At 37.2% G+C, this 27,989-nt stretch overlaps 1 protein-coding gene across 1 annotated transcript in view; it reads left to right on the forward strand.

The window, feature by feature from the left end:
- The window catches only part of LOC110165754 (receptor-type tyrosine-protein phosphatase gamma-like), a 144,093-nt gene that overhangs the window by 102,469 nt on the left and 13,635 nt on the right, over positions 1–27,989 (forward strand). The window contains exons 8-20 of the mRNA XM_055160306.1: positions 812–996; positions 8,642–8,750; positions 9,153–9,202; positions 9,554–10,001; positions 11,907–12,066; positions 14,458–14,496; positions 17,555–17,646; positions 21,219–21,310; positions 24,303–24,399; positions 24,495–24,577; positions 25,268–25,402; positions 26,221–26,355; positions 27,448–27,623. Coding sequence (XP_055016281.1) covers positions 812–996; positions 8,642–8,750; positions 9,153–9,202; positions 9,554–10,001; positions 11,907–12,066; positions 14,458–14,496; positions 17,555–17,646; positions 21,219–21,310; positions 24,303–24,399; positions 24,495–24,577; positions 25,268–25,402; positions 26,221–26,355; positions 27,448–27,623 — 1,801 coding nt within the window. The remainder of the gene's footprint in view (positions 1–811; positions 997–8,641; positions 8,751–9,152; positions 9,203–9,553; positions 10,002–11,906; positions 12,067–14,457; positions 14,497–17,554; positions 17,647–21,218; positions 21,311–24,302; positions 24,400–24,494; positions 24,578–25,267; positions 25,403–26,220; positions 26,356–27,447; positions 27,624–27,989) is intronic.

Here is a 27,989-nt window from a genome sequence, read left to right on the forward strand (position 1 = left end):
CGAACGCTGAATCCTTGCTCAAGGTCCATACTCACTGTGTGCATAATTATATAAAAATTGTGTATTATGAACAGATGTCTGGAACCAATTTTGAGGCATTTCATAGAAAAACTTTACTTTGTAGTTAATAACTGAGAATTTTATACATTGTGCATGAATTTCAGTTAGATAATGTTTTACTTATGTATGAATGTTAAGAGGACCTTAAGTATTCCGCTAAAATAAACACTTGAAGGTCACCGAGTAAGTGCTTAGCAGATTTAGTAATAGGCCCATTATTAATATGCTGACTGCTGATAAACTGTTGCATTATTCAAAGTGGGAATTAAGTCTATGGGCAGTGCAATGTGTAAGGAACAGGGGCGCAAGCTTGCTGCTCAAACAGAGACATCTAGTGGTCATAACGGTCCCTGCAGTCCAAGTACATTTCTGTATATGGATATATAGGATAGACTATGTTATTGATGTTTTAACCATGTATAAACTGCATACTAATTTATAAAACTCAGCAGCATGTACTATATATTCACATCTGATTGTGGTGTCTAGTCTAGTTTAGTTTAGTCAATTGCTTATTATTTAGAAAGTTGTCAAATAACATCTAAGAGAATTGATAACAGGATAAATTTAAATTCCATTGCATTTTTAGTAACTCAGGATATAATTATATTCCTTTTCTTTTTATAATTTGCATTTTAAGGTGCACTGTGTAACAATTCTAGTGGAGGGTCCTCTACCTGCTTGTCTCCATGGAAGTTTTCAGTTTTCATATTTTTTTTTTTCTCACTCTTGATCTCTTATTGTTTGGCAGTGTGCAGCAGCGCCCCCTACAACATGAAGGTGCAGCATGTGAATGGCAGTGCCCTGGTCGTGCGCTGGGCCCACCCGGAGATCACCTACCATCCGCCCATCCTGCACTTCCTGGTTTCCTACAGCTGGACCGCCCACGACGACAGCTACGAGGAGACGCACCTCACCGACGCTAGACACAAACTGGTGAGGAAATCTACTTTTAAGAGATTTTAATTTCTTATAAATAATTGTTTTTCCTTTTTATTTAGTGAATCATGTATGCATGTTTGAGTTATCTTTATTCTCCTGCATTCAAGACACCTTTGCTCCACCATCAAATTTTTGACACCATTGATACATTCTCACTGGTCTTTTTACTGCTTACTTTGGTATCGGATTTTATTTTTCTTATTTAGTGGTAAAATTCAACAGCATTCCAACTGCCTGTACCTACAAATGTACAGGGCCCTATCTTGCTCCTGAACTTAGCACTAGTGCAAGTGTGGGGCATGGAGCTTTAAACAAGAGGTGTGCTGTGCCTGAACATCAGATGGAGTGAAGTGGACTGAGGGCGTAGTGTGGCACGTTCAGTGAGTTGCCAGAATCGTAAAAGTGAACATCAAACTAGTCTACTAAAAAACAACATGTAACATGCTCAAGGCTTCTTTTATTTGGAAATGTTGTAGAATGATAAATGCTCTGCGCTCACAGCACATGTCAGTCACTTGTGCGGGGCAAATGCAGGTCGGGCAGTCACCCTCCCCGTGTGCTAATGGTTTAATCCATGTCTGTGCGCAAAGCTGTAACATCAGAAACATTTATATGACAATAAACCTATTCCATAATCAGTGAGACATCCACCTCTGTGGGACCAAATGCTGTGGACCTGTGAGATGAGAATGTGAGAGGTCAGCAGTAGAAGCAGTGGAAACTCGTTGCTCAGGTGAGAGACGCGGTAGCGGACTGCCAGGACAGGCGGGAGCAGGTGCGACCAGGGGGAGAGAAGCAGGCAGTGGGTCTGCTGTGGGATAGGGAGAGTATGAGATAGACACTGGTCTGCAGCGTAATGGGAGGCAAATGAATTGAGAAATGCTGAGAAAACTAAAAAGGTTGATGTATGCGCACGTTCATGTTACAGGGGTGCATGTGCGTGAGAGGGGCACGCAGGGTGTTCGAAACATAAACCCAGACATTTCTGTCAAGGCCCATCCAATTTTAGATGCCTGGTGCCTCTCTGGAGTTGTTTTATTGTACCGATATATAATTTGTCCCTACACCCCTCTTTGCAGCCTGATAATGAGGCAACAACGATTGCTGCCATTACCTGCACTGACAGTGCTTTTAAATGCCACAGCGGTCACAGATTGGTGCAGATGCTGTTACCATATATGTAACTGTACTGTCCCACTCCAGCCTCCAGCAGTGAAATACAGCCTGACCTGGACACGCCCCCTCATTAATGCTAGTGCTAGTGTCAAGATCAGGGGCAAGATAGGAAGCAAAGTCTAACTCATTAATGTAATCTAAATTAAGTGGAATTAATTCTCTTAAATGCATGGTGGGATTATTTTTAATGCCTTGAAGAAAAGAATTAGACTTACTAAAGCAAAATGACTTTTAACTATTTGCTAAAATATATCTTGGAGTGTGATACAAGTTGACAGTTTTTACAATGGTACCATGTATTCTTATGCGCATATTCTTCAAAGTTTTATGCACAGCCAAGCAAACAGATTACCATTAAACATCCCAAGATCAAAGGCATCATATGTGATTTTTACTTAAAAACAATACTAGATCATTTAAAATGTTTTTTTAGTGGTCCAAAGTTATTCCTCACTTACCTTATGCGTTCTGTGTATCCTCATTATTCACTGTGATGAGTTCATAAGCTCTTTTCACAGCTTTCGAATACCAGTATGCTGTCTTGCAGTGACAGCAAAGGTAACAGAGCTTTGCATGCCAACACTAACTGATTATCGGATTATAATTAGTTTTAGACAGCACCTAGCAGAGTTATTTTGACCTCAAGAGCTGCTAATTGATACTTTGCAGTGATATCACGCAAGCGGGGTTTCTACATGCATGTGTATTGTCAGATTGTTATCATGGAAGACACAGTGTACAAATGAGCAAACAGTGCCACAGCTATATTTTCAGGAGCCTGTGATCAATACAAGCATTTATGGTCCAGTTTAGGTGTTTGATTTTCCATAAAAAAGGTGAAGGAGACTAACGGAAAAACTGTTGGCTTATTTCAGAGGGACTTGTTTAACAGCACAAACTCATCTCACCTGTTGTAGTTCCAACTAAGTGTGTTCCTTCTGATCAGATTGTGTTAAAATAAAGCTTAGATTATAGTCTAACAAGCCTCAGACATAGCAGTGCCTACAGATAGCATCACACCCCCTGGGAATGTCCACTGCAATGTATCAATACAATATATTTGCTCTGGGGCAAGACAAAATGCTGTTAAAAATTTATAGTAAAAAACAAAACACTATAAAATTATGTTTGTGAATGTAAATAATATTTAAATGACTGCAGCCAGCCTTTTAAATAGAGTTATAACATTCATCATTTGCTTAACCCACATACCCAAACGCCATAAGGTGTAATTTATTGTGTTAGTTACATTATATTAAGCGTCTGATCTGAGCAGAGCAGCTGTGGTCAGGAGCAGACCAGGCCCAATTCGCTCACAGTGGTCTGTATCTCACACAGAATACTAATGCGGGGCTGGAGGAGGGATGCTGTCCGGGCACTAACCATGACCTTGGGCAGGTGTGGGGAAAACTGCAGATGAGAGCGCCCCCTGACTGTCTGCACTGCTCAAAGACTGCTACAAACAAAGAGAATGCTACCTGTTGTGCCATCATTTTAATATCGTCTTAAGGTTGTAAATGTCACCCAGAAATTTGTGGCAAATAATAAAACTTGAAATTTGAAGTGAAAGGGGCCATAACAACAGTGTAATTCAGAAAAGGCTGTGAATAGTGGTATATTGCTCTCAGTCAAAAAGACCTAATATAATGCCCGACTTTCTTTTTATGAGCTTATGTGTTTTGTTTGGTTTTATTCTTATTATTAAACACTATCTAGTATCACATTTTTATATGCTATATTCAAATTTTAATATTATAATGTCTAGTTTTAATGCCCAATTTAAGTCTTTATTAAAGGGGCTATATTACGGCTGTCATTTCCTCAACACAAGCATACTTGGAGTTTTATTTTGTGTCGTTCATACATGTATAACTTACAAATGCTGCATGTTTTGGCATGAGTTTTTTCACTGTGCTCCACTGTGTTTTTAAACTCCATACACCTAAACTAGAATAACACTGATGATTTCAGACCTGAATTTGCCAATTTCTACTTTAAAAAAAAAAGGTAAAATGTAGCTCTTAACTTAAAAACTATCACTACATGATATCATAAGGTGGAACAGAGCATTTTGCGATTTGGAGATGTAGACAGGAAAATAATAAGTAAGTATGTAAGTGAAGTTTACTTATTCACAGACATACTGTAGGTCATAAAGTGCTTCACATACAAAAGATAAAAACAGCATAAATACATTCTTAATAAAATCAAATCAGTTAGAGCAGCTCTAAACCTGAGGAGGCGGGAACGCTTGTTCAAAGAGAAATGTTTTTAGTTGCTTTTTAAAAATATCTTTATACCTATTACCTTTATAGTAATAAAGGATTTCTGAAACATGTGTGAATGAAACAAAAGCACAACTGCGGGTGTAATGTAAGACTTTAATATTGTAAAGATTGCATATCTTTAATATTTATATACTCACATAAAAGCTAATTAAAAACCAACCATACACAAAGGGGCATAAAGTACAATATAAATTTTAATATTACAAACATTAAAATGTGTAAAATACGTCAGTTGAATGTTGCTGCAACATTATTTTTTGGTTTTATTGGCGCAGTACAAAGCCCTTTTTCACATTACAAAGTGTGGTTTGAGGTTGTAGTGGCACTCTCAATCTCACCCCGGGGTCAGAACTGTCAGCTCTAATTTCTTGGAATTTATCTTGAGTTTGTTGTGTACAAAATATAGAGGTTGTTGTTTGAAGTGCTGGCCATAGCTTTGTATCTACCATGCTCTTATACAATAGTTTATACACTTTTACTCTTTATAATGTCTACACTTTTAATAGGAAGGATGAAGGATGAACACAGACTTAATTTATAATGAACAGAAGGTTTATTAAGAATGATTTTAGTTTAGTGCTTCACTTCTAAATACGATAACCCTAACTTCTAACCCATGACAGCTTAGTTAAGTGAATCATTCTTAATCATTCATATCATTATGAATGGAATATTTGTGCATGCTATAGGCCAGTTAATAGTTATTTAACAATAATTCATTCACTCCATTTCTTTGTAGCCACAGCTGCCCTGGGGTAAACTGATGGGCTGCCAATCTGCCCAATCGTCCGCTCTGATGAACAGTAGCACTCACACACACCACATTCATACTTGGCTGTGTAGGTGCCTAAGGACACAACAACAGCTCCAACCATTGCTCCAACCACCGAAGCTTTCCCCATTGTGGGACAAATAAGTGTTCTCTTATCGTAGCTTATCTTATAAAGTGGTACCCAACAGCACTGCCTTTGCTTATTTTTATTCAGGAAAACATATGCTGATGCCCATGGTTTGAGATAACGCATAAAATTGAAAAGTGTGGAATAGAGATATACTTTCAAATATACAGTCAATTTAATAAAGCATTTTGCACAGTGAGAAACAGGTTTTCTTACAGCTTACATAAAATATTCTTATCAGATTGCAGTGTACCCCCACTGTGCCACGCATATGGCAGTATCCAGCAGACTGTTACTTACGGTTACCTTTTCCAATCAATGACAGCCTTTTGTGGGAGGAAGTGCCATCTTGTGTAGAGTATGTTCCATATTTTAGAAGTAAGAGCACATGTACGACGCAGTTAAATATCAGACCAGAAGATACAGTGGATAGAACTGTGAAAGGAGCATCTGGTGAGATAGTGATTCACAAACCCTTTAGCCTCTCCACTAGAGGTGTGCAAAAATATCAAATTATGAGTATGTCATGATATCGTGGTGATGTAGTATTGTTATCATAGGCTTCTGTATCAATATATCGCCAAGAGTATTTTGGTATCTTTTCGCAAAGACGAAAGATACCATTACTTATTTTGTGGAAGGAATTTGTTTATACTATACACTTGACATATTCACTGTTTGATGACATGATAATATCGCATCGTGAGCCATGTATTGTGCATCGTATCAAATTGTGAGGGACCCTGTGATTCCCAGCCCTACTCTCCACAGTTTTACCCCCTCACCGGGCGCACTGTGCCAATGCTCACAAACTCACAGACTCCACAAGGGTTTAGGATTTGTCACACTTTTACTGGAATGTGTGAAGATCTATAATTATCCTGTACTTGTATACCTCAGAACACTTTGTAAAATGTTAAAGTAGGTGTGGTGTTACTTGCTTCAAAAGTTTCTGGTGTGTTTTTTGGAATAGCATAGCAACAGCAAAGATTGTACATGGACGTAACTCGCCCACTAGCCGCCACATTCCAAATCGTTTTTTGCCACCTGCACTGGGTCTAGTGGCTAATTTAGTCAAATGTGAACGCCAAAGAAAACACGCATTAACTGTCCAAATATCAGTATTAAAACAAGGAAATTTTCAACTTTCTAGTGTTAGGTTAATGACCCTCTCTATCCATTAAAGTATGTGAAAAGCCATATAAAAACCTGATAGAACCTGTGCAATCTGCTACTTGATGCAAGTTGGCAAAAACTGATAGGAAGTGTGCAACCCTGTGAACCAGGTCCATCTGAGTCTGGTTCCAATTGACTATTGGAAAATTCTTGCCTCTCTCTCTGTAACTGCAGTTTTCTTCCACTTACATGATTCTGTGGTTTTTGTTTCACTATTTTGTCTGTAAACCAAGACATGAACATCAATAACAGATCAATCAGGTGCCTTCTTTCCCTGAGATTGGCTCCAGACACTATTAGCATCAGGTTTGATTGACAACAGTGCACCTTGTTGCTAAGCATCCGCACCTTGCCAAACCAGCAGTCCAGACAGGAAGGAGTAACCAGTAACCTCGCTCCTGATTGGCTCTTTGGTTGCACACTCAGATTTCCAAATATAGAACTTGGTTGCCAATTAACCACTATGACTGTTAGCCTCAGCTTCAACCAACCACTGCAGGTGATATCAGCTTCACACCAGGCTATGAGCAAGAGTGAGTAAATTACGTTGAATTATTTATACTCTTGATCAAACTGAATTAAAGTGTTTTTTTCTCGTATTACGTAATACTCACCTGTGTAAAGTTGCCTGCCTGACATGTTTGATGCATAAACACTGTTTTGTGAGCACAAACTTTATGGTGATTCAGACACTGCAGGGGCCTATTTTACACCTGTTCTGACTTGAAGTGAGTCAACAAGTAACTGAACAACAACAAAAACTATGTAATTTATTTTTGACATTGATTGCACCCTTGATATAATTGGGTACACAACCGGATATAAAAATATGAAAAAAATTGTTGTTGTTTTTGTGTCTCTAAATACATGAGTCACTAGAGTTGGTTCTCTACCTGCCAGAACAAAAAATATACAACTAAAAATATAAATGCTCTGGGTTTCTTACTTTCTTCTTGGGGTGACAGTTGGCTCTATTGATAGAGCGCTTGTCCACTGATCAGAAGGTTCAAATCCCGCTTTCGACATAAACATCACTGGTGAGCAGTCAGATTCACCAACCCACAGGTTAACTGGTGTGATTCCAGCTCCCATTTAATGCTGTCATTGTATCCTTGGACAAGACACTTTACCCACCTTGCCCCCAGTATCTGTGTATACTGGTGTATGAATGTGTGAGTGGTTCCTTGGTGTAACACACTTTGAGTGGCTTGAAAGTGGAAAAGAACTATATAAAAATGTGACCATTTACCGTTTACCATTGTAAAGGTTTGACTCTGCTTTTCACCATAACAGATCAGTACATTGCTGTACAGTGGATTCTGCACCAATTTGCCTGTCAATCTCACTCTCATTCTTATCTCCCACTTGAACAAGACCCAAGACACTTGAACTTCATATGAGCTCTTCAGCCACCTGCAAAAGGGCAAACCGCTCTTTTCTGGTCAAGAAATATGTCCTCAGATTTGAAGGACTTGACTTCTATTTCATCTTATTTATACAAACCACAAGTTGCTGAAGGGCCTGGATCAATTAAGAACATCATCCAGCTTTTGACACTGGATTACTATTCAGCTCACAAAATGTCTTTATGTCCCTTGCACACACACACACAAAAATGTATTTACAGTTTCAATTAGCATTTCTTTTTTTTCTTTCTGGGTTATTCAAAAGATGGTAGTTTAATACTTGACCTTTGCTGAATTCAAAACAGATCAATGGCCTAAAATTATCTCATGGTAAATCAAAAGAATTAAAGTCAAATTTCTGTAGCAACCTCAAATAAGAAAATGAGCCATTAAAGAACATTTGAGTTTTGTGTAATATAGGACTTTTAAAATGTATTAAACATTCTCATTGTATAATAGAATTAATGGTCCACTAATTGAAAAGGAGTTGGACTCTGAATCAAGAATATTATGACAATGTGTTCTATATTGATTGTTGCAAATAATAAGAAGATCACGTGTTTTGGAAGGGCATTCTGCAAAGTCATGGGTGAAGAATAAAATCAGTGTAATTCAGCATAAGTTTCTGACTGTTTTAGAACTCCATAGCTATTTTTTTGTAGTAACTGACTGGTCTTGTTGTTGTTGTGTGCAGGAGGCCATCATCTCCCCTGTGTCTCCGGATGTGCTGTACCTCTTCAGAGTACAGGCTGTGTGTATGAATGACATGCGCAGTGACTTCAGCCAGAGCATGCTGTTCAGAGGTACTATACACATTACCAAACAACTGGCTTAAAGGTGAATATGTAACTTTTTGGTTGGAGGTCCGTCACCAGCTTGTTTTGATTGGAATGTTCCACAGTATGGCATTAAACTGCTCCATCTTACTTTCAAAACAGGCATTCTGACTTGTGAACAGGCTTGTCTCTCCACAGATTTCACCTGTAACTTGGTCTGGTTTGGTCCCCATGAAGATAGAAAGGTTTAAAGCCATACTATGAAATATTCCAGACAGAGCAATAACATGTCCAAGGAGCAAAGCATTTGATGGTCCCTCCACCAGAAATGTTACACAATCCACCTTTAGAATATATTCAATATTCAAATATATTGAAATCATCGTACAATCTTGTAAATCATGTATTATTTTTGTTTTGTGATTTTAGCGAACACTACCAGGATCTTTGAGGGCACCAGGATTGTGAAGACTGGAATGGTAAGTAATCTGTAGTGGTCTGTTCCTCCAGCAGAGGTCAGTATAATGTGTCGTAAACACACAAGTAAACATAGTCTGTATTCTCCACACACAATAGGTCTTAAAAATCTAATTATATTGTTTTATGTTCTGAATAATGTAAGAAATTATTTGATTCACCTTACTTTTAAATTTAAAACAAAGTATATGTTATTCGTAGAGCGTCTTTTTGGATTTATATTATGCAAATTGATAAAAAATACGTAGATGCTTATGTAAAAAATTATAAAGAAATAGAAAATACAAAACATAAAACGAATGATGACTGATTTGCAACTGACCTCAACTCAATAGATGTTAACATTTTTGCAGCCGACAGTGTCTCCCGCCTCCTCGGCCGACATGGCTCCCATCTCCTCGGGCTCCTCCACCTGGACCTCCTCTGGAATCCCCTTCTCCTTCGTCTCCATGGCGACAGGCATCGGCCCCTCCTCCAGTGGGAGTCAAGCCACCGTGGCGTCCGTCCTGACCAGTACCCTCCTGGCTGGCCTGGGCTTCAGCGGTGGGGTCATTTCCTCTTTTCCTAGCTCCATTTGGCCCTCCACACCAGCACAGAGAACCAAAGATACGACTGTAGAAGAGAGGGAGGAGGCCAGAGAGGAGGGTGAGGAAGAGCGAGAGGAAGAGGAGGAGAGGAGGAAGAAAAGAAAATCAAAAGAAGGAAACAAAACAGATGACTCCACAGACGGAGAACAAGCAGAGACTGAAGAAGAGTACACAGAAGAGGACACAGACTGCCAAAGAAACTGTATGCACACTGGTGAGTCACGCAAGTTATGTATTTCACTTATTTCCACCCAAATGTGTGTGTGTGTGTGTGTGTGTGTGAGCAAACATATTTATATTAAAAGATGTAAAATACAGAATAGGGCACATCTGGCATAAAAATCTACCTAATCATTATATTATGGATGAGGATTTTCCTTAAATATTCATAAACATCATAAAACTGTGTCCTCAGACAAACTGTAAACATGTTCTATTTATAAGACCACAGTGGGCCTAAACACCTAAACCCCGCCCTCAGCCATATTTCAAATAGAGCTGCTAAACTGGGAAGTGCCTGGAGACTGAAGAAGAGAGGGAGGGGGGAGGAGTGGTGGGATCTAGAGGTACAAGGAACAATGTGATTGGTCAAACTACGCTGGTCCACACTTCAGATTCTGCCCCTGCAGCCTTCTGTTTGTAATCAGAAACATCTGGCTGTAAACAAGTTTTGTGTGATGTCACATAGTACTTGTAATTGCAGAGGCTACTGGAAGCAGCACGCTGTTCTTGACTGTTGAAAAGTTGAGTCAGTGTTTAGTTCCACTTTCATTTCTAAGATACTTTATAATCCCTCTCACTTAAGAGCTCTTTGGACCTAGACAAAATAATCCATTTAGCTTTTAATGCTTTCTAAAGTAAGATACAATAGAAGATGTAATGAAACTTCGAAAGTGCCGACACTAATGTTATTTTTGTATCCTAATAAAAGGCATATTGACCTCTGACCTCCACATTTAAGACTCCAGACCTGTGTTGAGTGATTATGAATAGCATTGAGGTAAACGAATTAGCTTGAGACAGGCTAAAGCTAAGTGTTAACATGGTTTCGCTGGAAGCTAAGAGCTGATCCACTAGCGCTGCTCTCCCAGCCTCAGCACACTGCATTATTCCAGCAAATACCCAGGGACGGCAATTCAATTTGAGCTGCTTTCAAACGCAGGCCCAGACATTATTATGAAGAGAAAGCCCTGCTCTCCGGAAATGACTTCCTCAATCTCCTTGTCAGAACGCATTTAACAAATTTCATTGGGATTGGCGAAGGGTGGGGCTGCAGCCGAGGTGTGCTTTATTCTGTTAGGAGGAAAGTCATTTAAGAAGTAGTTTGCTTAAGAATGGTCTTTCCTCTGGTTGTTCCACAGTATTTTTAGACGCATTTTTGCCAGTTTACCATGATTACAGATCTGGAATATTATTGGGAAAATAGCTCAAATTATTTTATACTCTCTGTCACTCCACAGGCTAAATTGTATTTCGTTATTTAAAAAATAAATAAATAAATAAAATACTTACTGAAATATCTCTGCATCCAGTGGTAGGATATATTTTTTCATTGTGTTATTTATTTTATTACTTTGAACTATAACAATAAAATACTTTCTAAACTCCATTTTAATAACGAAATGGTCTAGTGTCTTACCTCAGTATGGATATATTGCATAAGCAGCAAATGAAGTCTGCTGTGCACTGTCAGCATCTATTTTTTTATTGTCCGAGAATCAGGAATCAAGTGGTTAGCATGCTAGTTGTTGTTAGCATTACTGTGACGCTGATCTGGCCTTTGAAATCTTTAAAAAGCACTTATAAAATCATCACAGTGAATAGTTAGAATGATCAGAATGCATACGGTAAGAGAGGAATAACTTTGGACCATTGCCAAGTGTATAAAACAAGTTCAGTCTTTCAAATTTTTGCCCTTGTTTAGACCTAAAATACTCCCATTTTTAACTGTTTTCAATCTGGTGGTTTTAATATTTTGTCAAGCAATACTTAGTTGGAAAGTTTTTTTTTTGAAATATTGATATAACTAGCCTAACACATGCCTTCACATTTTTACAAATGCATTGTTCTTACGCTTGATGAAATCTAAAAAAAAAATTCTATTTTCTCTGTTTTTCAGAAGCTGCCAGTGAAATGACCGTTCTATGCAGGCCAAGAGGGTCAGATATTTACCTGGACCTGGATGTGACCCATGTGGACTGGCCCCTACCCCTCCTGACTTTCTCCGCTCTCACCTCTGCTTGTACTGTACTGCTGCTGACTGCTCTTGGCTACTGCAGGTAAGCCCACACAGTATTTGATGTATTTTTTTAACCTCTTTTTTATCCATAGTATCTGTTATACAATAGTCTTCATCAACGTAAGAAGCATCAACACAACAAATTAAATAATAAACACAAATATAAACATTAATGATGTTTAACTAAATTTACAACCAAAGAATAAGCCATACTGACCAAAAAGGAAACAAAATATAACTCTAAAACTCTATAAACTCTATAAAAAATAAATAAAACTTATTTTCTGTTAACAGTAAGTATTCATTAAGTTTTGCCCATTATTAATTCACCAATGATTTCCAATTACTTATCATATGTATCAAAATGAGATGTATTACTAGTAAAATATATGTTGCAAATATCGATTGAGGATGTTGTTGTAAAAGCATTTGAACTGGGGACCACATGTAATTTACCTGTATTGGTCAGCAGATGGCAGTAAGCTCACCCTATTTAATGCACACATTATATACTTCCATTACATTATATATTATTACAATATTCAGTATACAGTATTCACCCTTCCTCTGTGTTTTTGAGTTAAATATTCACTGTAGATGACGTGAATTATGTTAAAGAATGTCTATTATTCAAAATTTGCAGACTCTTTGTGAGCTTGAAGCCATGTTTGAGTGTTGTTACCTCATCAAAAACATACCTGGCAATTGGCAGCTTCAGGGCTGAAATCATTCAAATGATTCTGAAGGTGTATGAAGTTTAAAAATACAGCGGAACACTTCCTGTATTACCACATGCCATCACAAGGTGGAAGAGAGTGTTTTTTGTTTGTGGGAAGCCTAAATATGCTGGATCAATGTGTTAAACATGTGTGAATGAAACAAAACATAACTGCAGGTATGTTTGTGATGAGGAAACAACATGATAACAGAGATTTTTTTTTTAAAATGGAATATGGGCCCTTTAAAGAAAATCTTTGGGGTGAACTAGAGAACGCAATTTACCTGTAGTGGTCAGCAGGTGGCAGTAGTTTAGCAGGTGGCAGTAACTCAACCTGCCTCATACACTCTATATATATACTACCACACCATCACCTGCCAAATAATGCATATTAGTTAGGCTACTTACTGTGACTCAAGAGCAAGTAGCCAATTCAGTGCAACTCAATAGCGATGATGATTGCTGTAGCCGCTTTCTAGTAGCAGTATATGTATAGCATATGTAGTAGTAAGAGCCTTGAGGTGAGTTGAGGTCAGGAGAGGGGGGGTTAAGGTATTACAAAACCTGACCTGACCCTAACCGCAGTCAGCTGACTTCATCCTATAGAGAACTGAGAGGAGGACAAAATGGTCAGTTGACGTGGAGGCCTGGCTAGTGTTGCGAGTGGGCACGTAATTCAGTACAGTGCTAGGTCACAGAAGTGTTTGGCAGTCAGTTTGTGTGTGTATGTGTTTGTGTGGGTTCGTGTGTGTTTGTGTGCGTGGGTGTGTGTTTGTGTGTGTGTTTTACTTGCATAACAGTATACAAGTCCAGAAACAGTAGCCTACTCAGCTGGATTGTGGTATTCAGACCCTCTTCTTTACATTAGGTTATCAGTTTTATTTGTCTAACTTGAGAGAATTAGTTTCACCTTTCATCTTGTTGTGTTGCTTTTGTTTCATAGGAAAGCCCTTACTTAAAATAAAATAAATAAAAAATTAATTGCATTTTTCACTAAAACTATTGACTTTATGTGAAGCTGCTGAAGTTGTTTTAAATGTGCTGTATAAATAAACGAATTGAATTGAATAAATATATATTATGTCATCTTTTCCATTTATTATTCTATGTTAAATAAGTGTATAAATTAGATCAACTTAACATTATTTGCTTTGGATTCACATAAAATAATTACAAGAAAAATATCTATTTTTTTAAAATATTTATTTCCCGTCTTTTTTTGTATTTTTATTTGTATTTTTTTTCTTTATTTGCATTTTTATTTTCTTCTTTAGTGTATTTTTATTTTCTTGTTTGTTGTGTATTTATGTATTTTCATTTGCAACTTATATATTTTCTCTGTATTTTTTATTTTCTTGATTAGTGTATTTTTATTTTATTTTTTAAACAGTGTATTTATTCTTTTTTTTGTCTGTGTGTGTATTTTCATTTTTAATTTATTATTTTTTTTTTTTTTTTTTTCCCCTGAAACCCTTTAATTGTAGAAGCATGTGTAAAATGTGAAGTGTGTAAAAGAAAGCCTTTATGCACTGTAGGCCCCTCCCCCTTGCCCTTTAGGTCCCTCCCATTTGCCCTTTCGGCCCCGCCCCCTTGCTCTTTAAGCTCCGCCCCCTCCTGTCAGGCAGCACATGTGAGTCTAAGTTGAGAGTTGAGCCACAGTTTGGATCTGTAGCAGCATGTGGCAGCTGAACCCGTGCCCCTCGTTCTCAGCAGGATGAATGCGCTCTGCTCCCTTCTCTGTGTCAAGTACAGGTATGCGCACAAGAAAATAAAATAAAAAGACTCAAGTTATTTTCTAGGTTAGCCAAGTAAAGAAGGCTATAAGTTCCACATGTGCTTTTTAGCTGTAAACACATTGCTCAATAGTCAATCAACCTGAGGTGAAAAGCAGATGAATTTGTGCTGTTAAGTTTACAAAATAATACCTAGTAATTGTTCAGAGAAAGTTAAAGATCTGAGAAATCATTTGGTTAAAATAAGTATGTTTTTCATGGTCCTATTTTACATTTTTGGTTACTTTTATAGTGCTGCTTTTGGTTGATTGTGCGTCTTTTTGTTTCCATGGATATGTCATTGTTCTGCCAAAATATGACGATAAACAGATCTACCTTACATGTATTCAGTTACAGGTGGCTTTATTGCTCAAAAATACCCAGAAAAACTGAGATTCTGACTGTGAATGGTGTGGTCTCTCCAGAGATCTGACCAGTAACTCGGCCCGGTTGGCTGTGACATTTCAGACAAAGCAATAAAATCTCCATGGAGAAAGCAGGTGGCGGATCTTCCACTAGAAAATTTACACAATGCAACTTTTAAATATTAGGTGAGCAGAAAGCAGAAAAAAATATTGGACAATTCTGCACCGTGTTTACAAAATAGAACCAAGTGTGCAGAGAATGTTGAAATTTGCAAATGTTGCATAAATGTTTTTCTAGTGTTTATTTATTCATTCATTTTTTTACTTTTACCTTGCTGCTGTTTTGTTATTTTGAAATTATTTTGATTTCGTTGTCTAGTATTTCAATGATTTAAATTTGCATTGTCAATTCCCTCGGTGTAATAGCGTACGAGTTTATTCCTAAAACACTTACCGTTCTCTTGAGGAGGCACCTGTTGATTCTAAAAGAGAAAAATAACTTTGCCTTTAAGGGTGTAAGATTAGACAAGTGCTTTTGAAGAGTGGTTGTATACTAGCTTGCTTTGGAACATAGAGAATGACGCAATAAGAACGTAAATCATTATCGGTCTGATTTCAACTGAACTTCTAGAAACTATGTCAACACGCCAAGAGCTCTTCTGCTACATGGATTATGCTTAATCTATGGCTGTCAACATTTGCAGTTACTTGTCAGACTGGCAACTTATCTGAACATTATCTATGCCATGTCTCTTGAAATTGTTTACCTTTGTTTTGAATAGTTTTCCAGTGTATTTCTGTTGTTCATTTTCCTTTTGTCAACTTAACTTAAATGGGAAATCCTATCTTTTTGATGCTCTGTTACTACACTGAAATTAAAAATGCTTTGAAATGTCAGTAGAACCAGCTTCAGTCAAATTGATTATATAATGCGTGATTACATAATGTTGAGTATGAATATAGAGTATGAGAAGCGTATTTTTGCCTGCTTCCTGCTCAATTACACAACAGGTATGTCAAAAAATCTATACCCAGATACTAATTGATATTAAAACTAATACCAAAAAAACTAGATACCAGTTTGTGCAGGTATCAATACTGAAAAAATAGCAACACCCAAATTTAGATAGACAGGGTGGAGCATTCCTGAATAGTTATAAAATGGAGAGAATTCATGGTAAACTACTAATATTTTGTGTTGAAAATCCCATCTGTGTGTTTTTGTCATTGTGGTTTTGAAATTGCTCATAGTTTTACTTGGTATCATAATTGAAATGTCTGAATCATTACACTAACAAGTGGTAGTACCAGCCAAATTGTTATCTTGCCCTTACAGATAAACTTATTGTGGCATGAACACCACCCCACATTCAGTATGAACCACTGAGTTATACTAGTTTTTTCCCCTTACGCAATAGAAAATATGCAGTTGTGGAAGGTAACAAAGTAAAAGTAGTAAATCACTGTACTGTAGACTTTTTAGGTATGTGTACTTTACTTAAGTAAATTTTTAGTGGATACATTTTACTTTTACTTTGCTACATTTGAAAGTCTGTATCTATACTTTCTACTCCTCTACATTTTTTAACTGGGTTGAAAAGTAAAAAGTACTTTTTAAATGATTTTAGGGGTTATTTTACCATCTAAATACCATGCTTCAGCTCTGAGCACATAAAAATAAATACACAAAATTCATGAGAAATAATAAGAAATGTATTACTTGCTACAAATATATGTGTATATATTATGCTTAGTATCACTACATTTTAACAAATTTATAACACACAATTTTACTGTTTAATCTTATACTACTTTTTTAAAAATGGGTACTTAAATACTTTTACTTGAGTAGATTTTCTTATGTGATACTTAGGAACTGTAGGAACTTTTTACCTTTGAGTCTGTACTTTTACTTAAAGGTTGTGTAACTTTTCTACTGGAGGATCCATTACCTGTTTGTTTCTATGGATATCTCACAGCTGTCTGGAATGTTCCACAGTAACATTAAACAGCTCTACTTTACATTTATTCAATTACAGGTGGTTTTACTGCCCCAAATACCTAGAAAAATAGGCCTTTTGACTATGAGCAGGGCTGCCTCTGCACAGATCTGATAATAATAATAATTTGGTCATTTGTTTTGGTCTCCATTAAGATAGAAACGTTAAATACTAGACAAAGCAATAACATTTCCATGGAGAAAAGCATTTGACAGTCCCTCCACCAGAAAGGTTACACAATGCACCTTTAAGTAACAAAATAGACTATTTCATCCACCACTGAAAATGTGACACTTTAAACATCCAGTATCTCACTCAGTTTTTCAGTTGAATGTGTTTTTTCATTGCCCAAAATCACAACAGCAGTCTCCTCACAGGGCTTAACAAAATTGTTGATTTAACCAACAGTGAACCAGTCATTGGTCAATAACAGTAACAAGCGACTCTAAACATGCACTGGCTCCTTTTCCTGCTCAGTAGTGTGTCATGTTTTCTTAACTGAATATTACATTACTATTAGACTATCAATTTCCACTTTCTAAAACAATATTTGGAGGATTAGTGTATCAAGAGAATGGATATCTTCAACTTTGTCAACAAATATCCAGTTATTACAGAAATGTGAGAGCTAACCTAAATAAACTCTTTATTTCTTTGTTGTTTTTTTCTGCAGACGCTGTTTCCAGGCTCACCACTTGTACGTGGAGGACCGCACCTCAGCTAGAACTCTGCCTAGCGACAGTTCATCTGCAGTCACTATACCAGGTAACCAAAGTATACCGTCATGCTATGGTATTTTGGCGTTTGGTATTTTGGAGTTTGATCTGTATACTTGCTGTGTGTGTCTTCCCACTGTTACCATGGCCTGAATGAAAATGCCCCTGTCCATAGCTTAGGTTTTATGACAGGTTAAACTACTTATTTCAAATTCACAATAAGTAGTAGTAAAGATGTAACGATATCCAAATCTCACAGTATGATATTTTCACGATATGCATCTTACGGTACGGTGTTTATTGCGATATTTTGTGGAGCTAAAAAAAACTGTGAATATGCTACTTTTTCCTCTTAAAATGTCTTGACAAGACTTAATCCAAAGAACTAAGACTTAAAAGTGCTTAGAACTGTTATTTCTTTATGCAGTCTGCACTGAAATGGAGCAAAGGTTTTTAGTCTATGTAGTTCCCTCTGTCCTTTTTTAGCTATTGTTACCATAACTCTTAATTTAAGCAAAGAGAATTGTAATTTGATATACTGTGATGGCCCACGATATTATTGTGAGAACTTTGACGATACAATATCACGATATTTCGGTTATTGTTACATCCCTACTTGAGTGAGATTATAAATTAAGGTTTGAACTTCCAGAAAACGTATTGCTTAAAATGTGTCCCTTGCACATAAATGTTAACTGGCTTGGCTTTTATGGATGGAAATTGAAATCCCTAATGTTTTTTTCAACTTATCTTCAACTTTTCTTCACAAACTGTCACTTGGCGAATGATTTATGATTTACTCGTCCAAGTTATAATTGGCATAACGTAAAAATCTGTTTTGCACTTTAATGGCCGGTCTCCAGTCCCCAGCAGGTTGTTGTGGTGACCTCTTGATCTTCTTTTGACCAAATGTGGAACAACTTTGCTTTGGATGGTGTGTTTATAAGCCTGCTTAATGGAGCAGAAAGTGGGTCTTATTTGTTGAACTCATCCAGCTTAGGTCAGGGTTATGAGGTTAGCCTGCTTCACCGTACTAACTAGGGTCACCTGGAGGTCGCATCGGGGGTCAAAGTTGAGAGCTTTTTCTGTACTAAAGTGCTCATCTTTCACATATCTTTTTACACTATATTTTTGCAATAGAAAAAAATAGCTACTTAATTCATTTAAAATGTTTACAAGTGCAGGCCTACATGGTGAACCCAAATTGCTGCCATTTTAAAGTTGTGAAGTCGTTTTAGAGTTGGTGAATTTTATTTAGCAAATGAGCCCTGAAATAAATCTTGAAAATCTTACACACTCCATTTTAGCTTTTCTAGCTTTTAAGGGTTTTCCATGGAGATGTTGTTTATTTGGAATATTCCATAGTACGGCATTAAGCTTGTCTATCTCGCATTTATTCAATTACATGAGTTTTGTATTACCAAAAATAAATTCACCTGCTTGTTTCCAAAGAGATGGTATTGCTTTTCCTGGAATGTTCCACAGTATGGCTTTAAACATCTATCATCTATCTTGCGTTTAATCAATTACAGTCATTGTGTTGCTGAAAAAAAAGTACTTGTCACCTCTTTCTTTCCAAAGAGATGCCATTGCTTTGCTTGGAATATTCCGCAGTATGGCATTAAACTTGCAACTTGGCCACATCTTGTATTTATTCAATTACATGTATTTATGTTGTCAGAGAAGTTTTATCTCATATTAGATAACATTTCAGGCTAAGCTATCTCCATGAAGACAACAAGCTGGTGAGCGCCCTCTATCAGAAAAGTTCCATCGTGCACTTTTAATGGAAAAAAAAGACCAAACCAAATTAACATGTCCACAATTTCTCTCCACTTCCATCTAAAAAACTGTTTGAAATCAATTGCTATGAATGAGTAGACTTTCATTACTTCTCACATCCAAGATCTGAATATACAGTACCCTCTGTCACTCGATTCAAACTAGTTCTGCAAGGTCGCAATTTGAAAGAATGCAGTTAGCAAATTGCAAAAGCCAAAATTGTTTAATTTCTTTAATTTCCTCTACCAACAACAAAATATCCTCTTATTCAGCATAAAAATTGCTAAGGCTGTAGTTTAAATTTGAACAAACATCTTCTGAAGTGTGATTAATTTCATATTTCAGTCCTTTTCTTAATTCTTCTGAATGTGTTTAAAGGTGCACTATGTAACTTTTTGGTTGGGATCTGTCACTTGCTTGTTTCTGTGGATGCCATAGCTCTGCCTGGAATGTTCCACAGTATGACATTAAACTGTTCTACCTTAGATTTCTTCAATTACAGGTGGTTTTATAGCTGAAAAAACAGGAGTTCTGACTTTGAAGATGTTTGCCTCTCCACAGATCTGACTTGTAAAGTGGTCTGGTTTGGTTTCCATGATGATAGAAAGGTTTAATACCACACTGTGAAACATTCCAGACAAAGCAATAATCTCCATGGAAAAAAACATTTGTCAAAACCTCCACCAGAAAATGACAATGCACTTTTAAAATGTGAACTTTGAACAGAATATTGCAATATTTTTTGTGTCACACTGAAGGATGATGTAAGAATTTAACATTTTAATTACAAAAATAATTAAAACTGTTTTTGTACTATTTATACTGTTTTTAAGATGTTTTATGAAATTAAAGCTGTAAACTTTTTTTTTTTTTAATACTCCAGGAAAATTAGCTACATGACATGAAAACTACAGCTAATGTGGATCCTAATAAATAAGCAAATAAATCTCAATTGCAATGCTTGTCAAAAAAATTGCAATTATAGTTTTCCCAAATTGTGAAGCCGTAGTTAAAACATTGCGAAATTTGCTCACTATGGCGATTGACTGAGGTTTTACACAGCTCCCCCCTCGTTACCCCCCTGCCCCCTGCTCAGAATGTCCAGCGCTGTCATATGAGAGCCTCTATGTAACGTATATCTGCTGCTGGGAGCTCCACACGCACGAGAAGGGGAAAGGCCACACTGATGTTTGGACATATGTTAGCTGTGGTAATTGATAGAATGAGATCAGACCTGGAGCTGAGCCGGAGCACATCCCATAATCCTCTTTGTGGATTTGTAACGTGCAGCCTCTGACTCTCATGTACTCGTATTACTACACATACAGCAGGACAGTCAGATTGAATTAAATGGTTAGTTATTCTCTTTATTTATTGATATCTGATTACTAACTAACACTAAACCAAATCAAACAGTAGAATAAAAAGCCAGTAAGTCAGCATCTTTTCTGGTGGAGGGTCACTGTCACTGGCTTGTCTCCATGGTGATGTTATTACTTTTTCTATAATGGCGTAAGTCAGATCTGTGGAGAGGCGACCCTGCTCACAGCCAGACTGAATGTTTTCTAGGTATTTTTAGCAATTAAACATCTCTAATTTAATACATGCAATATAGTTGTTTCTTTTTTTTGTTTTTTTGTCATAATATGAAATATTACCAGCAAGACAATAACATCTCCAGGGAAACAAGCAAACCAGAAAAGTTACATAGAGCACCTTTATGTTCAAATGTGTTTTTCTTGATTTATGTATGTTTTTTCATTTTAAAAAAGTGAATATATTGCATAATTTTATAAGAATGTGAAAACTCAAGGGTTTCATTTATTTGTCTTTTTGCAGATGACACAGAGGCAGTCTCCGTCCAGGACTTCATCAAGCACGTGTCACAACTCCATTCCAGTAAGCAACATGGATTCTCCGAAGAGTTTGAGGTGAGACATGCAAGTCACCCGATCTCAACCAACCATATATAGATACAGTACAGTTGTCACTAAACCTTTGGAGCTTGTTTTTCTGGTAAATATAATGTGACACATAAACTGTTAGTAAATCTGAATCACCCACAGTAAATGAAAGTAGGATCTAGGATATCCCCCACAAAAGGTCTCTAGTTGATGAAATACAGATCAGGATTGTTGGTATAGTTGTAAATCAATAGTTATTTTGAGATGTGAGAGATGACCTTCACGCAAACATATTTTTCACCCAGGTTTTTCCACAGTACTTTTGTTTACTTTTTGGGTTCTTTTGGCGATGGTAGAAAAAGTTTCAAAGGTAGTCATATGAACAATGTTTGAGAAATTAAACTTCAGTCAACTTCCGATCAAGGTACTGGTCTGAAGAGCTACAGTTTTTGGTGCTAATTTGTTTTTGATAATGAATGCATAGATGTGTTAGGATGCCTTTTGATTAATAATGTTTAAAATGAATTTGTTCAACCGGACCTCTAAGACATTAAACAAAACTTATGTGAGTTTTTAGCCATGTTATAATGTTGGTACCTCATCAAAAACACACCCAGAGCGGTGTTTTGTTTCACACATGTTTGAGTAATCCTGGTTTATTATTCCATTTACATCTCCAAAGCACAAAATGCTCTGTTCCAACTTGTGATGTCACATAGTGGTAGCTTTCAAGTTAACAGCTTCCATTTATGTTTTAGTTCAGTGGAGATTGTCAATTCCAGTGCTGAAATCATCCAAATGATTCAAATGTATGGAGTTTAAAAACCCTGTGGAGCACATCCTGTACTGCCATGACATCACCAGGTGAAACAGAGTGTTTTCTGTTTGAGAAACAGCATTACAACATAGATCAGAAAATAGTGTAATATGTGCCCTTTAAATATCAGATCAAATTTTTAAAAGTCTTAAGTATGACACATACAAGGTGACACCCCTATTCCAGTTGGCTTCCTGTACTATCATGTTTACAACTTCTTCGGGGCAGTATGGACTCTCCCTTGCCCCAAAATAGCCCTGTCCTCATCACATGCTGAATCGGACTTTAATAGAGCTACAACAAGCAGTGCAGCCACAGTGTGTTAAGCTGTAGAGGAAGTGAGTAAGGTGGGTCTTTGCCAAATTCCCTCTCTTCTCTCTCTTCTCTCTTCTCTCTTCATCATCTCTTCTCTCTCGTCTGTTTCCTCTATCCTTTCTTTCCTCTTTTTTGTCTCTTTCTTCTCTCTCTCCTCTCTCTCTCTCTCTCTTCTTTCTCCTGTGTCTCCTCTCTCCCCTCTCCTCTCTCCTTTCTTCTCTCTCTCTTCTCTCTCTCCACTCCCCCTCTCTCTTCTCTCACCTCTTTCTCCTATGTCTCATGTCTCTCCTCGTTTTGTCTCTCTCTCCCTCCTTTCTTCTTTCTTGTCTCTCTCTTCTCTCTCTCCATTTCTCTCCTCCTTCCTTCTCTCTCCTCTTTCTCCTGTCTCCTCTCGTTTCTTATATCTCTTCTCTTTCTTCTCTCTTCTCTCCCCCTCTCTCCCCCTCTCTCCTCTCTTCTTTCGCTCCTCTCTCTTTCTCTCTCCTTTCTCTCTCTCTCTCTCTCTTTGCTTTTCTCTCTCTTCTCTGTCTCTTCTCTCTCCTCTGTTTCCTCTCTCTCCTCTCTCCTTTCTTATCGCTCCTCTCTCCCCACTCTCTCTTCTCTCTTTTCTCTCTTTCCTTTCCCTCCTCTTTCCCCTCTCTTCTCTCTCTTCTCTCTTCCCTCTCTCCTCTCTCTCCTCTCTGTCTTTAGGGGCTAGCTGGTGTGCACCCCTCAGCTGTTTGCCTGGCAGGGGCTCAGCATTAAACACCCATACACACCCATACACACCCATACACACTCTCACACTGCTGGCCTTGGAATAGCACAGGCATTTTTAGTACCGTAAGCAAAAGTGTGAGTTATTAAATAGAAATATATATATACACGAGAGATACGGGTCCTCCAGGCGAATGGTGGAATTGATTGGGTCTAAATTTGCTCACAGCTCTACTCCCTGTTAAACCTGACATGTTGTACCAAGCCCTGGGGTCATGGAAATAAATGAACATGCCAGACAGAGATGGGGCTGGTTCCTATGCAATCTTTGGATATACACGAACCGTAGAAAAAAGGGAAACAAAAAGATTAAAAAATATGGATGAATATGTAAGAATGACGCCCACCCGCTTGTCTCCGTGGAGATGTTATTGCTTTGCCTGGAAAGTTTCACAGTAATCAATCTTGCATTTATTCAATTACAAGTGTTTTTATTTCTTTAATAAAAATAAAATAAAAATACAAGGCCTGCTGGGTCACTTTTCTTGTCCCTATAGAGATAGATTAGCCTGATTGATCAACCGGTTTCACTTTGTGGAAACCGTCTGACCCTGCAGCATTAGGATTTGTTCGCTTGACAGTAGGCAGGTACTTTTTTTATTTAACCAATCTCTGCTATTTGGTCGTGACGTATGTAATGCGCCACTAACAGGGCTAAATGGTATATTAAGCTTTTCACAAATCCCGTAGGAAGAAGGGCAATAACGTCTTTCCAATTGATCAAATTCACCAAAACATTCTCTTTAAATCCTCGATCTCGGGTATTGTTGCCAACACAGAATATATGGCTCTTCGCTGATTGACTGGTGCCCAAACTCTCACTTCCGGGGTTTTGCGAACCGTCTATTGTATTCAGATTTCTGACCTACTGTAGTCGCTGGAGAGAAATGAAATTGAGCAGAGGCACTAGGTGGCGCCATCCATGGCTAACTGTCTTTTGTATATGTGTACCAGTATGTTAACAATATTCAGAAGATATTGGGAACTACTTTTTTCAAGAGTTTTATGTTAAGTTAACAGAGATGATAATAATTATTTGCTCTCCTGTCACAATAAAATAACTTTTCAATCTCATCTCTACACTGCTGAATAGTGTGTAATTATTAACAGTTAAAATGTTGTGTTGAGCAGGAGATCCAGCGCTGTGCCGCAGACACCAGGACCACATGGGAGCACTCCAACCACGCTGAGAACAAGCACAAGAACAGATACATCAACATAGTGGCCTGTAAGAAGCTCTTCCGTATCTCAGAGGAAATAAAATCCAATGTGGAATTTTACTTAAAGTAATGTTTGGATTTTGTCTTGTTTCATGTTCTTCAGATGATCACACCAGAGTGAAGTTGAAGCCACTAACAGGGAAAGAGTCCAGGCATAATGACTACATCAACGCCAACTATGTGGATGTAAGTTAAGGCATTTATTTATAAAACAGTATTTCTAAAGTTATTTACCTCTTCTCTCAAACAGAAAACGCTCTTCTCCACCTTAATACAGGAAGTGCTCCACTGTGTTTTTAAACTCCACACACCATAAAAAGTAGTTATTAACTTGAAAACTACCACTATACACATCACAAGGTGGAACAAAGCATTTTGAGCTTTGGAGATGTAGACAGACTAATGATCCAGGATAATTCAAACGTGTGAATGAAACAAAACACATGTTCAGGTTTGTTTTTGATGAAGTAACAACAGTAAAATATGAATTGGAGCTCACAAGAGTCAATTTTGCGTAATATGGGACCAGACCTTTAATACATAACAGGGATGTTAAGATAAAAATATTTGTTCCAGTTGTGTGGGAAAAACATTTTATGATTACGCATTATTAATGACCAAATAACCATTATCATATATTTTTACTTCTAAATGTTCTTTTACTACTGTTACTTTTATGTTTTGTAGTTTTTATGATGAAGTCTTGACTTGAATAGTCACTACTCTAATCTTGACATCCCTAAGCAGCAAATTGAAGAGGAGGTTTTGTGTTCGACTTGCAATACAATAAAAACAAATCAAACTAATGTACTAAATATAGGCGAGTGTTGCTTTTTTATAGTTTTTCTTATGTGATATTTCTTCTCCACCATATAGGGCTATAATAAACGCCAAGCATACATCGCCACCCAGGGACCTCTCAAGTCCACTTACGAAGACTTCTGGAGAATGGTGTGGGAACAAAACACTGGCGTCATTGTGATGATTACCAACTTAGTGGAGAAGGGCCGGGTAGGTGCAGCTCTTGTTATTAGGGGCCCCAGTGTCCACAAGTATCCTGTCAGCAAAGAAAATGAAAAAAACACACGTCTCTACACAAGACTATGAATCAATGCTTGTATGTTCTGTTATATGTAATTTTATAGTTCACATATGAGTTATAGATATGACTACAACTATTTTACCTGATTAGTTAATGATTTATTAAACATTTGTCTAAATAAGTACTAAATTTTTTGTTCATGATTAGTGTGATGAGCATTTCATTTTTAGTCCATGATTAGTTAATTGCAGTTGGTTCATGATTTATAACCAACTGGTACATTTTGCGGTGTGATATATATAGCTGAAGTAAATTTAGATGATAAACGATAATACTGAAACGTGTTTATGCCACTGTCACAAAAACCCAAGAGCAGATTTAATCCACAAAATCATCCTAGAATATTGTTGCACCTTATGAGTCATAGAAGTTATTTGTTCAACCTATTACAGTTTAAATATAGCCAAAAAAAGTACACAAAATTTCTCGGTAGTGCAAAGAATATGTGCACACAATAAATACTGGCCTCAAATCGATATAGTAATTATTGTGACCTAGTTTATTAGTAGGTAGTCTTTATTATATGTATAAAGGCTTTGTAGACATGCATTATTATTAAGTTTTTGTGATTAATTCGTGATAACATTTGTAATTGTGTCCATGTTTATCTTCACTCCAAAATATATAGTCTAACTTAATTACATTTTCTCCGTATCATACATCATGTTCAAGTACCCCCCATAGTATGTTATGTGTACTTGAATATCTGTTGTGTTGCTTGTTGCAGAGGAAGTGTGGGCAGTACTGGCCCTCAGAGAACAGTGAAGAGTACGGCAGCATCGTGGTGACACTGAAGAGCACTCAGGTCTATGCCTGCTACACCGTACGCTGCTTCACACTGCGCAATACCAGGGTCAAGAAGGTGAGATAGAGCCTACGCATTCATCTACATCATCTACACACTCTGTCGTCATTCTATGTATCTTTGGGATTTGAATATAGAACATATTTGCCTGTAGTAAGGTTATGTAGTTATATTATTGCTAAAATCTTATTGGAGCACTAGCTATGTTTAGTTAAGTTTAGTTAAGTTAAGTTTAGTTTAGTTAAATTTGGGATCACTCTGGCTTACAATGTCATTTACTAATGTCTTTAGTTCTCTGCACTGGTGTTGTCAGAACATTTTCAAACTAATTTTTGATACCAAGAAATTTGATGCTTTAATACCCGATACCACCCTGATAAAATGTGTGTTTTTTAGGGATGTTACTCTATCCAAATCTCATGGTACGATATTATCACGATATGCATCTCACGTTACGATATTTATTGCGATATTTTGAAGAGGCTGATATAATTGTAGATGGGACACTTTTTTGCTTTTAAAATACCTTGACAAGATTTTGGTGTGAATTATTTCCCAAGAATTCAAGTATAAAACATGAATTCTTCCCAAGAATTCTAGTATAAAACATATCTTCATGTTGTCTGCACTGAAATGAATCATGGGATATGTAGTTCCCTATGTTTATAAGCTGTTGCTACTATAAAACCATGTATTTACGCAAAGGAACTTGTAATTCGATATATTGTGACAGCCCACGATATTATTGAGACTTTTGATGATACGATATCACAATATTTTGGTTTTTGTTACATCCCTAGTATTTTTTGATAATATAATGTAATTTTCTACACAAGATAATATTATTTTCTTTAGTATTAACATACTACACCACCACCACCAGTTCTGACCTGGATTAAGACCATTCTAAAATTATGCTGAAAAAGTCAAAATTTGTCTTACTTACTTTTTCCTGTATGCTTTAGATATTTGTTCAAAGGAGAAACCTCGTTTTGATTTAGAATTGATGTATCTTCTATTTTTTTACTCTTTAATCTCTACTATCACTTGAGTTCTTATTGACTTTTTTTTTTTGCTAAACTGGAGTGTGGCTGAATCATTACCTCAGTTTTATGTTGTTTTATGTTATGATTGACTTTACTTTTACAGGGTACCAGAGGATCATCTAAAGCCCGTGCACACGGAGAGCGCACAGTGCTTCAGTATCACTACACCCAGTGGCCTGACATGGGGGTCCCCGAGTACACCCTCCCAGTGCTCACGTTTGTCCATCGCTCGTCAGCTGCACAGACACCGGACATGGGGCCTATGGTGGTCCACTGCAGGTACAACACATAACACATAAAACAGTCTCGTTACTTAGAAATGTGATGTGTATTTCAACCATAGACTGTATAAATAAACGGACTAAGGGAGTGTGCCGTCATAGTGTTTGGCTCAGTGGTGTAGTAGGGATTTTATAAGTAGGGATATTCAATTCGTGAGTGAACCAGGAGGACTAAACCAGGACTGAACCGGGATTAAAGCAGGTCTAAACCAGGACAAAACCATGTCTAAACCAGGATTGAACCAGGATTGAACCAGAACTGTACCAGGATTGAACCAGGACTGAACCAGGATTGAACCAGGACTGAACCAGGACTGAACCAGGACTGAACCAGGACTGAACCAGGACTGAACCAGGTCTAAAT

This window comes from Boleophthalmus pectinirostris, unplaced genomic scaffold (genome assembly GCF_026225935.1).
Source record: "Boleophthalmus pectinirostris isolate CB_2022bp ecotype Guang Dong unplaced genomic scaffold, ASM2622593v1 HiC_scaffold_3, whole genome shotgun sequence".
Classification (NCBI taxonomy): domain Eukaryota; kingdom Metazoa; phylum Chordata; class Actinopteri; order Gobiiformes; family Gobiidae; genus Boleophthalmus; species Boleophthalmus pectinirostris.